General features: G+C 34.5%; 1 protein-coding gene across 3 annotated transcripts in view; it reads right to left on the reverse strand.

Moving 5' to 3' along the window:
* Positions 1–212: 212 nt before the first annotated feature.
* TRIM24 (tripartite motif containing 24) overlaps positions 213–12,899 on the reverse strand; it is a 101,379-nt gene continuing 88,692 nt past the window's right edge. For all 3 annotated transcript variants that reach the window (XM_057732130.1, XM_057732129.1, XM_057732128.1), the window contains 6 exons: positions 11,867–12,035; positions 9,465–9,793; positions 8,514–8,646; positions 7,482–7,556; positions 5,727–5,876; positions 213–3,913 (listed from right to left, as the gene is read on the reverse strand). In XM_057732130.1, coding sequence (XP_057588113.1) covers positions 3,704–3,913; positions 5,727–5,876; positions 7,482–7,556; positions 8,514–8,646; positions 9,465–9,793; positions 11,867–12,035 — 1,066 coding nt within the window. In that variant the 3' untranslated portion in view covers positions 213–3,703. The remainder of the gene's footprint in view (positions 3,914–5,726; positions 5,877–7,481; positions 7,557–8,513; positions 8,647–9,464; positions 9,794–11,866; positions 12,036–12,899) is intronic.

A 12,899-nucleotide genomic window follows, 5' to 3' on the forward strand; every position in this document is an offset into this window, starting at 1 on the left:
TGAAATCCATGTGTTAGAGTTTTTTAAAAAAAGTTTTCCTATTATTTATGGACTAGTAGCTCATCCCTGTATGTATTGATTTTACAGAGAAACATACAAAGGCAGTGATGGAGACCCACACTAGTTAATATTCTACTCAATGACATACAGTAATTTTTCCATTAAAAATCCCTTGTGTGGTAAAATATTCACAGTAAAAATTCATCAAAGCTGATTTTTATTAAAATCAAAGCACCAGTTGACTCCCCCAAATTAAAAACAACAACAAAGACTACTGTCTCAGACATCCTTCACAATAAGCAAAACCTTCATGGGGGAGAGAAATCTGTGATCTGATTGGCTAGCATTATTCTCACTAAAGAACATGAGCCACCAACCTGTGAATTTTTATAAATTCACACCAAAGATGAAGGGGCAATATATATAAAAAGACATGAACTCAACTTACATGAGGTTATAAAATACTTTAAAAAATATGTGTGTGCATGGTTATTTAAAAGGAGGGCCTCTATTTCAATAAATAGATGGTTGAACTCATGGTTATGTCCATAATTTAAATGGCCAATCAGATCACTCAATTTCTCTCATTCATAAGAGATACAGACAAACAGAAAATAAATACATCTTCTATTTAAACCTAAAATCCTTTTGCTCCCATGCAGCAACCTACTGCTGGGATTCATGTTCATTTGTAGATCAGGCCTCAACAAAAGGAGGAGTTTGTCCTTTCACTGTCTGACTAGTCTCTCCACAGAACCTAAATTTACAAGTTTAAACACTGTAACAACATAGAAAATTGAACTGCAAATTCATAAGTGGAGCAAATGGCTGTATACTCACCCTTTTGACTGTGGAGTGACTCTTTTTGAAAGCATTCCTAAGTTGTATTACATCTACACTACTGTGTAGTAGTAAAATGTGGGGCCTATTCATTAGCTTGGAAAAGAAAGTAAACCTACCAAGGGAAGAGGACATTTTTCTTTCAGGACCTTCCAATTTCCTACCCTTCCATTCAGAAAAGACAAGCAGGGCCTGTTAATTCAAAGAACAAAATAACTGCATTGCCAGATGCTGATGTACAACTGTATTTTGAATTTAATATGGTATACATTATCCATTTATATTTCTACCAAAGCTATGTAAGTCATTGACTGTGTATTGGGTTTCCTTATTGCTGGAAAGATCGGATGCTTGGCACCTGGGAAAGCTTTTAATGAGCTGAACTGAGTAAATTCTGGCTGCTACATGGCCTTCTCATCATGTGATCCCATTCAGCACTGGGGTCTTACCAATATGACATGAGGCTATTGGTTCTAAATCCAGAGGGTAATCTCCTGGAGTTTTTGATCAGAGGTAATGAACACTGGAGTTTTTTAAGTTTAGGTCAAGGTTGCTTGAGTTGCACTGACCTTTTGAAAGGAATGCTCTCCAAATGGGCGTGAGGTATAGTTAGGCTCATCTTATAGATTACTTCCATTATAATTTAAAGACTACTTTGCTGGGATCCACCTGGACACACAGGTACCTGTTAATAAGGTCACAGGACTTTAATTTTAAAGACTATTAAGAAAATGTTATTTGGAGAGAGAAACACTTATGTATGATTATATGAAAGATGGTTTTCAAGGGCCTTTCATTCAGCAAAAAAAATGATAATGAAAATACCACTTTAAAAGATTAATACAGCACTGACTATAACAGTGAAAATTCTGGGTACATTAGTAGAAATTCTGGCTCAGATGCATTTAGGAAATTATAACTTTTCTTTCTTAAGTGCTACTTCCCTTTGTGATCATCCTCAAAATTTACCTGTGGTGCCCTGCTTTAACTCAGGAGACAAGTATCGAAGAAAAAACTGTCATAAGAACAGTATTCGAGGATAAAAACAGTAAACTTACTCCTAGCAAAAGCTGCATGGCTGCTATGCTAAAAATGCTGCAGCACAAGCAGATAATTAAGTGGTATATGCACTATTATCAAAATTTGTTCAAGTCTTTGGAGAATATATGTCAAACACATATTCAAAACAACATGACAACAACTACCCTGAAATATATATCTGGAAAATTGATTACGACTTTTTAACCTTTAATACATAATTGACATGTTATGCACTAAACCTAAGTCTACACAGAAAGTGAGACCCTCTTGTCAATACATTTTCTCATTTTATCTTTAGCAGTATCTGAAAACCCAATGACTTAGCCATACGATATTTTCAAATCATCCATTTTAAGAAGTAATGCCATGTGGATAAAAAGCAAGTCCTCTAGGTTGAGTCCATTGGAGATGACACCATCCAAAGGATAAAATTCTTCCAAGTCAGCTATGTTTTTATTCTATCAGCCTAAAGAGGAAAATTTCCTCAGGCAATTAATGTTTTATAAATAAAGGTTTACTTTGGCAAACTAAAAAAGTTCACATATAAATATAGTCAAATGTTAGATTAACAAATGGCACAATAATTTTCTTCTATTTTAACTTAGTTTCCTTCTTTGATACAGAAAAACAAGTAAAAGGAATAAATGAAAGTCAGTAAACTAGCCAGGTCTGACCCATTAAGGATATGCTTGCACTCACAAGGTAAGTCTTTTGTGTCTGTATCTGGAGAATGAAAATGAAGTCCAGAATTAAGTCAGATGAAAGATTCAGTCTGAGGTTCTGACTCTGACGAATGGGAAATAGATGCTTCAGAAAAAATGTAAATTTCACTCTAATTCCCTCCAATTGCCTGCTTCCAAATTCCACAACACATTTTCATTCCAATTTATGAAGACAGATGAAAACCACAAAAACAGGTCCCTTTCAGGGGAATTTATATTTAATGCCCAATAGGGTATAAGTTGAAGAATCCTTACATCAAATACGGCACACACTGCTGTATTTCATATTCTGGATAGCTCCACTAAAAGCCATACTGCAAACAATGAGTTTTGTTAGAAAAGGATCACTTGCACAGTTAAAAAGCAAACAACAAACCACACATAGACACAAAGCAAAACCAAATGAGTACACTTACTTCCTCAGTGGAAGAAGGTAGGTTTAGAAATGTATGAAAAATGGGCTTGAAAACCTGTTATACCAAACACCTCTATAGACAAGAAAAAAACAAAAACAAAAATCAAACATTTGTTTTCCTTTTTCTTTAATACAACTGCTATCTTACATGATATACTATTAGGTGCCTTCTTAATAGCATCTAATCTACTTTTTTGTTGCACCAGTGGGCATCCTAGGATAGAACTCTTATTACCACTCATATTCATGGAGTACTGCTGTTACATACTGTACACCTAACTCGTGGTTGGTCCATAATTAATGAATAGTGGTATTTTCTAAAAATGGATTAATGCACACATCCAAACCACATTAAATTTTCAACTTAGAGTTCATACAAAGTCTATTTCCTTTCTATAATAGCTATCACTCCAGACTGCAGTTTGAAATCCAGTAAGTGGGAAGAATGTCTTTATTTCATTGTTGATGCTTCTTTCTTTCTCCCTTTCTCCTTCCTCCCTCCCTCTTTTTCTTTCTTAATTAGAAGGTTAAAAGAAATGGGTTGTTAAGGAAATCAGGGTTTAGTAAACATTGAAAACTTAGAGTGGTCACAAACTCTTCTTGGTAATGATGTTAAATTACTGACAAAATGTTTTCTGAAAACAAACAAAAAAATCTAAAAACCAGCACACGCCAGTGGTGCTGCTTATTTAAGCAACTGGCGTTCCTCTATGCTTTTGAGGCGTTTCTTCCGGGGCTGTACAAAGTCATCATCTGAGTCATCACTAAATTTATTATCTTCTGATTCATTCCTAAATTCTAATTTAGGAAACCTTTTTTCTGGATAAAGGTTCTTCAGAAGTTCTTCAAAATAGCTTTCAAGTTTTATACCAGCATTGGCTACTTCTGAATCAGGCTGTTGAATAAAAATAAAAAAATGGATTAAAAAAAATTTTTTAGATAGTCAATAAAGTAGATTTCTCACATTTTTGTTCCCGAAGATTATGAACATCAGTGGATTGTTTTGGAAAAAAGGTTTTATGTATAGCTTTTTTAAAAAAAATATTCATACCTTTCATTTATTTCATGCAACATTTGTCTGAAATGTTTACAATCCCACATGACATTCAGAAATAAGAAAATTGAGAATCAGAAATATTACATTTTTAACAATTACATAAGAAGACACTAAAGTTTACAGTGTACTTTCTTGAATTTTACACAAATGGGAACATGAGGTATGTACTGTACTTCTTGTATGGCTCCTTTTATTTATCAAATTGTACCTTTTAATTATGTGCAGTTTATGGTGTGGTATACTCCAATTATAGTTCAATAGATTCTTAGAAGGGAAAAAATGTAACATTGCACACATCAGAGTAGGAGCTAGAGCACAGGTACGTGATATCACTGGGCAGTGATAGGAGGTATCTGTCCTACCTGGGAAGAAATAAATTATCACATATAGATATAGCAATAATAGAAGTAAATTAAAGGAACTCACATTTGATACTCTTATGCAAAATAAAATGTGAACCTAGGTATAAAAACAGAGTAAGCTAATTGTATGTGGACTCTAGGGAGAAGTGCAACCTGGCCACACACATTATTAATGAGCCTTAGAAACAGCTGTAGAGACTCACAGCTGACTATAGATTCATAAGGAGAACAGCAGAGCTCTGAACAATGTCATGTCATCCATTATCATGTGGTAACAAAGGAATATGTTATATCATTGGCTCTGAGGATAGTTTGTTATGCAGCAATAGCTCATGTGATGATCAAAGCGAAGAGAAGTAAGAACAGCAATAAGCTGCTGATTATTGTTGGCATTTTTCTCATATTTGAAGACAACATTCTTGTTTGCTCTTTCAGACGACTGTATTAAAAAGTGTCTCATTCGGGCTCATTTCCAGGTCACCATGTCTGTGTATGATAAGGATTTGTGCTCTTGATTCATGTGACCAGACAGGAATTCAAGCTCTCGAGTCACTTTTTAAGAACTTTTCTTGAGATACAATTGACATACCATAAACTGCATATATTTAAAGAGCACAATTTGGGAGATTGGGATTGCCATTTATACATTACTAATAAGAAAAAAAAACCCACTATGTATAACTTTGATATAAAGTAAATAACAGTCTGGAGCCAGACAAAATCTAGAGGAGAACAGATAAGAAATGAATAAAAAGCTCTGACTCGTCTGGATTACCAAAGAGATAACACAGAGATGCCATAATCAGAGAATCATCTAACAGGTATTTTTAGAACAATTTAAATGAGATGTGGAACTCTGGAATGAGTAACGAACACAAAGGACAAACTATCAACAAAAGCGTGTTAAGTCTGACAGATGTTTAGATAAACTGACAGATGATAAAGTTGTTGAGAAAATTAAGAACTATCTAAACCACATTCTTAATATTTCAATATCAACATCACAAAGACTAAAGTCTGGAAGTGCCATATTTCAAGAAATAAAGGTGAGAATGACAAAGAATGCTTCTGGTTAGATAAAAATACTTTCTAAATTGTTTTCAGGTTGTCAGCTGTAATTTGCATTTCTACTCACCATACAATAAATCTTTGAACATACATGTGGATAAAGTCTTCCTCATTACCTCTTTCATTCCTTAACAGACTCGAACTTTTGGATATTTATGCTACCATAGATAGGTGTTTGGTTTAACATTACTTTCACATTGCTATTATTTTTTTCTTCTCACCTCATTGAATTCAGCACAGTTTTGAAAGATCAATCTAAAATCCGCTACAAAATCTTCAGGCTTTGTGTACATGGCATAATCTTCTTGTAGTCTTTTCTTAATGGTCGACAAGTCCATTGGATTTTTAATTATTTTGTAATAATCAGGCACCTTTTGAAAGAAATGAGATGCTATAATAAATAAATTCTACCTGGTCCTATATAAATTCTATAAGTAGTAGTATAAAATTCAGATTGTTGTTACTGCTTTTTGCTGTTCTATTCTGTCACTGATAAGGAAATCTATTTAGCAAAATTTACAAGTGCCTAAATGCTTCCACGTGTTGGTAAACGTTTAGTGTCACTTTTATCAAAAATTTTCACTAGTTATTTTCAATGAAAAAAACTTACATTTTCTTTACTATTTTCCTTCTTCATTATTAAACAAAAAGCAATCACTAGAAAAAGTATTACTTCTAGTAAGATTTGACATGTTTTTGCTGCATGTGTTATACTGGGCCTTGAATCTGGGTTTGAACCCTAGCTCTGCTACTCAATAGCATTTTCCTGGGTAAGTTACTGGGTTCAGTCATTCACTGAACCTGTTTCTTCGTATTTCAAATAGAAATAATTCTAAATCTCACAGGATTTTGTAAAGACTAAATGAGGTGAGATACATTAAGAAAAGGGGGGCTATTTTGATGTTGCCATTATTAATGCCAAATGTAACTATAAGCCAACATCATAAAAAGTGCCAAATTCTAGGTTAACTTTTTACATGAATAAAGTTTTTACTGGCATATTTTTGCCCTGGCTCTTTTGGGTACAAAGGGCCCTTCCCCCTAAAAACTATTTATAGTGGACCCTTGAACTGTGCAGGTACACTTATACACAGATTTTTGTTTCAATAAATTCATACTATAGTGCTACAGGATCCATGGTTAGTTGAATGTGCAGACTCAGAGGGCTACTGTAAGGTTATATGCAGACTTTTAACTGTGCAGACAGTCGGTGCCCCTAACATGTTCTAGGGGTCAATTGTATTTCTTTTTCTTATCTCAACCTCTCAAAACTTGTTTTCAAGGAAGGAGTTCACTGTTTATCACCTCAATGTATTTACTAAGCTAGTTTTCTCTTCTAACGTTGCATTAAATTTTTTAAATGTATTGAACTGTACAACAAATCTATTAGTTTCTTAAAGGAATTTCAGATATCAGAGAATAGAACAACACATTTTGAGTAGCAGGCCATTTCCAGCACTCTAAAATTATGCACTGAAGTTACGTCAAATTTTAAATATGAGGCTTTTTGAAGTCAATGGTAAACACACACACACACACCCCCACCCCCTCTTCCTCTGCTGTTAAAATCTACTTATCACTTGAAGTCTGGACCTATAAATTAAAATGTGTACAGAAATTTGGGGGGGGGGGGCCTTTATCTCAAATGTAAAGTTTTTTTCCCCAACAGTTTTAGGATATATACCTAAAACTCCTGAGAGAGAAACAATTGATAGAAAATCATCCCACAGAATAGTAGGTAAAATACATGAAATGAGAAAAAAGGAATGTATCAGAAAAGAAGTTTTGGGCTAGCTTATTAACATTAAAATGTACTGAAGATTAAAGCATTACGTATGTATTAATAAGCTTTAGATTTGGATTAATTTAAGAAACTTACTATTGAAAAACGCTACAGAAACTAGGCTGTCATAAATCAAGTTTCAGAAAAATAATACCACTATACAAAAAAAGCACAAAATGACACTCATACTTACAGTTAGAGGAACTGGGTCTTGAAAAGCCAGGCTCATTTCATGGCAGTAAAGAAATAAAAGTAGGCGTTCACACTTCTAAGCAATAAATAAATAAACAAAAATATAACGAAATAATGAAGTCACAGCTAATTTTTAGTAACAATGTTACAGGTCTCAAAGTACCAGAATAAAAATTAAAACCAGATGAATACAAGAAAAATATTGCTATTTGGACCTTTGATATCCTTTCCAATCATTTACTACAATCTACTGTTTGACATTTTCAGGTGTATGTGATGTATGAGAGCAGTCCTTAAGAACAAAAGCAGTATTACTAGAAACCTATCTGAAGTTCTTTAAAAATAAACTTCCATTCATCTCTCCAATTTGTGTACTGAATTATTAAGTCAATAGAAGAACATCCATATGTTAAGAGATCCAGAGGTGGAGCCCTTTCCATAGTGTGTTGGGTCCTAAGGCCTGTCTCTGAATGCAGATGCTCCCATCACATAATCTGCTACTTCTCTGCTTACCAGTTTACCCCAGTAAACACTGTGTAGCAGCCGGCAGTGCATGTTTCAGTCCTCTCTTGCATGACGACTTTCATATTGAGTGTTCTACTTAATAATTTGACAAAGGAGCTTCTTTAGTGATAAAGAAGTGTTGACTTAATAGCTTTAAATGCTAATTACAGTTAAATATATTAGCTGGCTTTGAGGTATAAATCTAGTACCATCTGGTGAAAGAATGTAATTATTTCCAGGAAAAGTAAATAGAAAAACCCATCTTCTTGGTGCCAATTCTCAACAAATTCTGAGGAAGAAAACTTACCTGAATCAAACCCAAAATTTACTAAAGGTAGACTAAATTTAGAAGTCCAGACCACATAAATCATCTGTCATTATTTAAGATTCTTATATTTTTGTGGGGAAAAAAGAGTACTAAAGAAAAAAGTCAGTATCAAATTTGACTGAATACACATTTCTGTGATGAAGGCATTACAATAATGCATCTAACCAAACCAACTGTTAACAGTCTAGGTTGGAAACTTACCCTTTTATCTATTGGTGTTAGTTTGACAAGGCCTTCAGTTTTCTTTTTTTCTGAGTTATGAATGGGAGCATCACAATCATATTCAACTTCTGGTTTAGATAAGTCTCTGCAGAAAGTGCAAATCCACTCTCCACTGTTGGGCGATAAAGCATCTGAGTTCCTAATGCATCATTTCTCTCTTCACCATCTCCCTTTCCCACCCCCCTCCATGCCCTCTATGATGCAGGATTATTTATTTGGCATAAACGTTAATCACTGAGGATTCAGCACATATCTACTGTGTACATGGCACCGTGCTGGGTGAGCCTGCCTGCAGAAATAGAGTTCACGGGCCTAAGTGGTAGTCTAGTTAGGAAGGCATGAAACACACACACAAACAACAACAACAACAAAACACACATTAATCTATGGCTGATGTGAGGCACAACTGACATCTCCCCCCAAATGACTCAAGAAAAAGAAGCACTCTTGGTACTATTCTTCTAACTTTAAGTTGTAAATTATAAATTTTTGAAAGTACAGCCTTTGGAGAACTAAGAGGTCAAGCCAATGGCTCTTCTCTATTACCGCCATTATCTCACAGGGTCTGTTTGAGAATTTACTCAAGATATTTATAAATAATATAGCTCCATGCCTGGCAAATAAGATTCACTAAATTATGGCAGTTGTGCCTAAAGACCACTGTTCTTTATGGTAATTTCCTTGTAATAAACTAAAGGGTCAGTTTTTTTTTTTTTTCCTAGTCATAACAGACTAGCTTTTTGAGAAAAGCACAGGGAATGGGAGGCAGGGAATGTGAAACCCAATGCTGAGAATTTTGGTGTATGCATTTATGCCAAGTGGACTTATGTTTAAGTTTTTACAAAGGTTTTATGTCATACTGACCATCAAAATTTATTGCTGTTATTTATAGTGAAAGGATGTAACAAAGGGAAGCAAGCACCATCTTACCTTGGAAAATTTGCCAACGTGGGCACATGACAAGAGAGATGGAATACTTTGGGACATTTCTCACAGCACAGGAGTTCCCCTCCGTTCTGACAAACTGCACACCAGTCCTCATTGGGGTCATCCTCTTTCCTAGTCTCCCCAACATGAAGGGGTGACTTCTGGGAGGCATCTAGCCACTCAGACTTTCCATTTGAGGAATTTTCCTGGTTAAGTCCAGGTTGATCTCCGGTGCTGTCAGGGGCATCTGATCTTAACACAGACTCCTCAGATGCAGAGCTCTGACTGCTATTTAAGAGCAGGGAGGTGAGTATGCTTCTTGGATAGTTGGTCTGCAATGGAAAGAGTTAACATTTGTATATGGATATCTTAAACTGGCATTCTTTATTAGTGCTATTGCAATTCTGGACTGCACTCTGCTCACTCATGAGCATGTGGTTATTTCAAAGGAGTCTGTGAATCTACATTAGAGCAGAATATGTTTACTGCTAACTGTCCTTAATGGTAAAGAAGACGTGGACCTCTACTGAAAAATGTCTTCAAAACAGAAGATTGGCAGCAGTAAGGGAGTGTGGATAATGTAGGAAAAATCTTTGAATCTGGTGATGGCTACAGATACAGGAGAACAGGTGGGTAGAGCAGAAGTCAACCATGTGAACTGTAAATACATTTTACTGGAGCTGTTAACTCAAATTATACCTAAACACAAAACATGCCTACTGTAGATCTTTTATCATCCATAAAAAGGTATATTGCTTTAATTCTTAGAAGTAATTTTACCTCTGCAAGTGCCATTAATAACTTTAAGATGAACCTAAATTTTATGTTTGAGCCCTAGAATGGTGAAAATTTCAAATTTATAACAATCTATTATCTCCTTTAAATATTTTTTAAAATTTTGAAGTAATAAACGTAGATTTAGTTAAAAACATGGGCATATAATATCATTCCTTTGAGGCAATTATTATCAAATTATTTAGCTTTTCCCTCTGCTATTTACCTCTATATTTCTAAACAGTATGCTTATACTGTTAATTTTTTCAGATTTTCAACTTTAAACGTATTTTCAGTTTTATATGTATATATTTTCCTTACTATGGAAGATGAGATTTTTCCTTCTTGACTTTCCACATCCTCCATATACTCACACTTACATACACCGTTCCTGCCATCCTCTTAACATAGTTTTATGAAGCACTGATTTCTTTTTAGTTGGTAAGCACTGGTATAACTGTTTATAGCCAGCATCTATTCCAACTGGTCAGTATCATAGCTGTACTGGTTAAGTATCCTAAAAAAATCAATTTTTGGTCAAATCCATGTTAGGATTATATCCTGATTATATCTAGTTTTTATTTAAATTTGTATTCAGGTGTTTGTTTACATCATTATGACTACATAATGTACAATGCATAACTACAGCATGTACTATGACTACACTTTCTTTTTTGTCTAACTTTTTGCTTTTACTATGAGTCAATAATTATCTTATTTAAAAATTTAATCCATTTGCTTATTTTTCTAGATCTCTATCTCTGTCATTCTCACAGTCCCTAAGAGGGTTATAAAATGCTTCTCAATACTGTCAAGGCATTTTTCTCCCCCTTCATACATTCCTAATGGAGTCTTCTGTCCTCCTCCTACGGGATGTACTGGAGAAGCTGTTGTACTGGGGCCTAACTACCTTTTCTTTGCCTCTCTTCTGTGTTAGATCCCATTTCTGGGATCTTATGTCTTCCTCCTTCTGAGTTTAGTTCATTTTCGATGAAGCATATTCTCAAATTATCTTCCTGAGAATGAGTGCATGGAATTAAATTTTTGAGAATCTGCATGCATGTTTAAAATTGTTTATTTAATCTTTACACATAATTGATAATTTGCCTGGGTACAGAATCCTGGCTACAAAATATCTTTCCTCACAATTTTGATATTTCTCTATTGGCTTCCAGCTTTGAGAGTCTGTGTTGAGGACTTGGTGACATTATGATGTCTGATCCATTATGTAAGGTGTTTTTCCTCTGGAAGCTTTTAGACTCTGTTTAGAATACTGCTATTCTGAAATCAATGATGACATGACTTCAGCCTTTTTTTCATTTAATTGTTCTGATACTTGGTAGGCCCTTTCAATTCAGATGCTCATGTCCTTCAGTTACAGGAAGTTTCCTTGTATTACTGCTTTGGCAATTACCTTCCTTGTGCTTTACTGTATTCTCTCTTTCAAATGCCCAACCTCCTCATTTAAGCCTCTGACTTTTCAAACACTTCTCCCTGTTTACCACCCATCTTTTTGTTGTGATCTACTGAGAGATTTGAATATAATAGTTTTTATCTCCTACAAGCTATTTAAGAGTTTCTCTCATCCTATCCCTTAAGAAGGAGTAATATTGCAATCATAATACAATTACATTTTGAGCCCTAGATTCTTCGTCTGATTCTTGTTTCACTATGACAACAGGAAAATCGTAATTTTCAGGTGGTCCACTGTTTTCTTGTTTTATTCGGATTGGCTCCAACATGACCACTGGGACTTTGTGTGTAGAATCAGCTCCTGCTGGTTTGCTGGAAGAGCCAGAGCTATAAGAAAAAAGGAAGGAAAGACCAAAAAAAGCTACCTTAAGTATCCTAAAACAAGGTATAACAATAGCTTTGGGGAATAATGCTGTATCTTCACAGCAATGGTAACTATGTTACATTAGCAATAAATGATACGTAACTGCAGTGCATCTGCTGTATCCAAAACAGTTTCATTTATGTAAAAAAAGTTCCACATATTAACCTAAATAGTTACATACCTGGAAAGATATTTGAATAAAACCTAATTAAAACTGACTTCAATATCCCAAGGCTCTAAACTTGGGCAGCCAGATCTTAGAACTACCATCTTTTTTTTTTAGGCTTTCCCATTTCCTTCTCTAGTCAGGGCTCCCATTTCCTTCTCTAGTCTAGGCTCATATTAATGATTTACTGGCATGAGGTGTGAAGATAATTAACCAGGTTCATAATTTACTGGTGTTCTGCTACTTTAAAAAATGTAGTGTGACAAAAAAGTCTTTTATAGATAGCTACTATGTTCTCATAGGATTAAACCCAAATTTTTCTCCTTCAGAATATGCTTCTTCCATACGATTAGGAAAGTAAGAATTGGGTTCACTATCTAGGAGAAATTTGCAAGCATTATGGGTGGGTGTGTAACACAGTAAGTTAAAATACAATTTCAACAACTGTAAATTTATTTTAAAGCAAAATCAATGCTTGGTTATTAGAAATGTCAGAACACCAATTTTAGTATAAAATTATTATTTGTTTTCCCTGTTTTTCTTTGTGTGTGTTCCTATATAATGCAGTGTGTTACACACACTTCACTTCTTTTTTTTCTTGCTATTATACTAAAGTCAAATGTATTTTCTTATTATTTTCAACACATAAACAAATATTTTT

This window comes from Hippopotamus amphibius, chromosome 4, assembly GCF_030028045.1.
Source record: "Hippopotamus amphibius kiboko isolate mHipAmp2 chromosome 4, mHipAmp2.hap2, whole genome shotgun sequence".
NCBI classification, from domain to species: Eukaryota; Metazoa; Chordata; class Mammalia; order Artiodactyla; family Hippopotamidae; genus Hippopotamus; species Hippopotamus amphibius.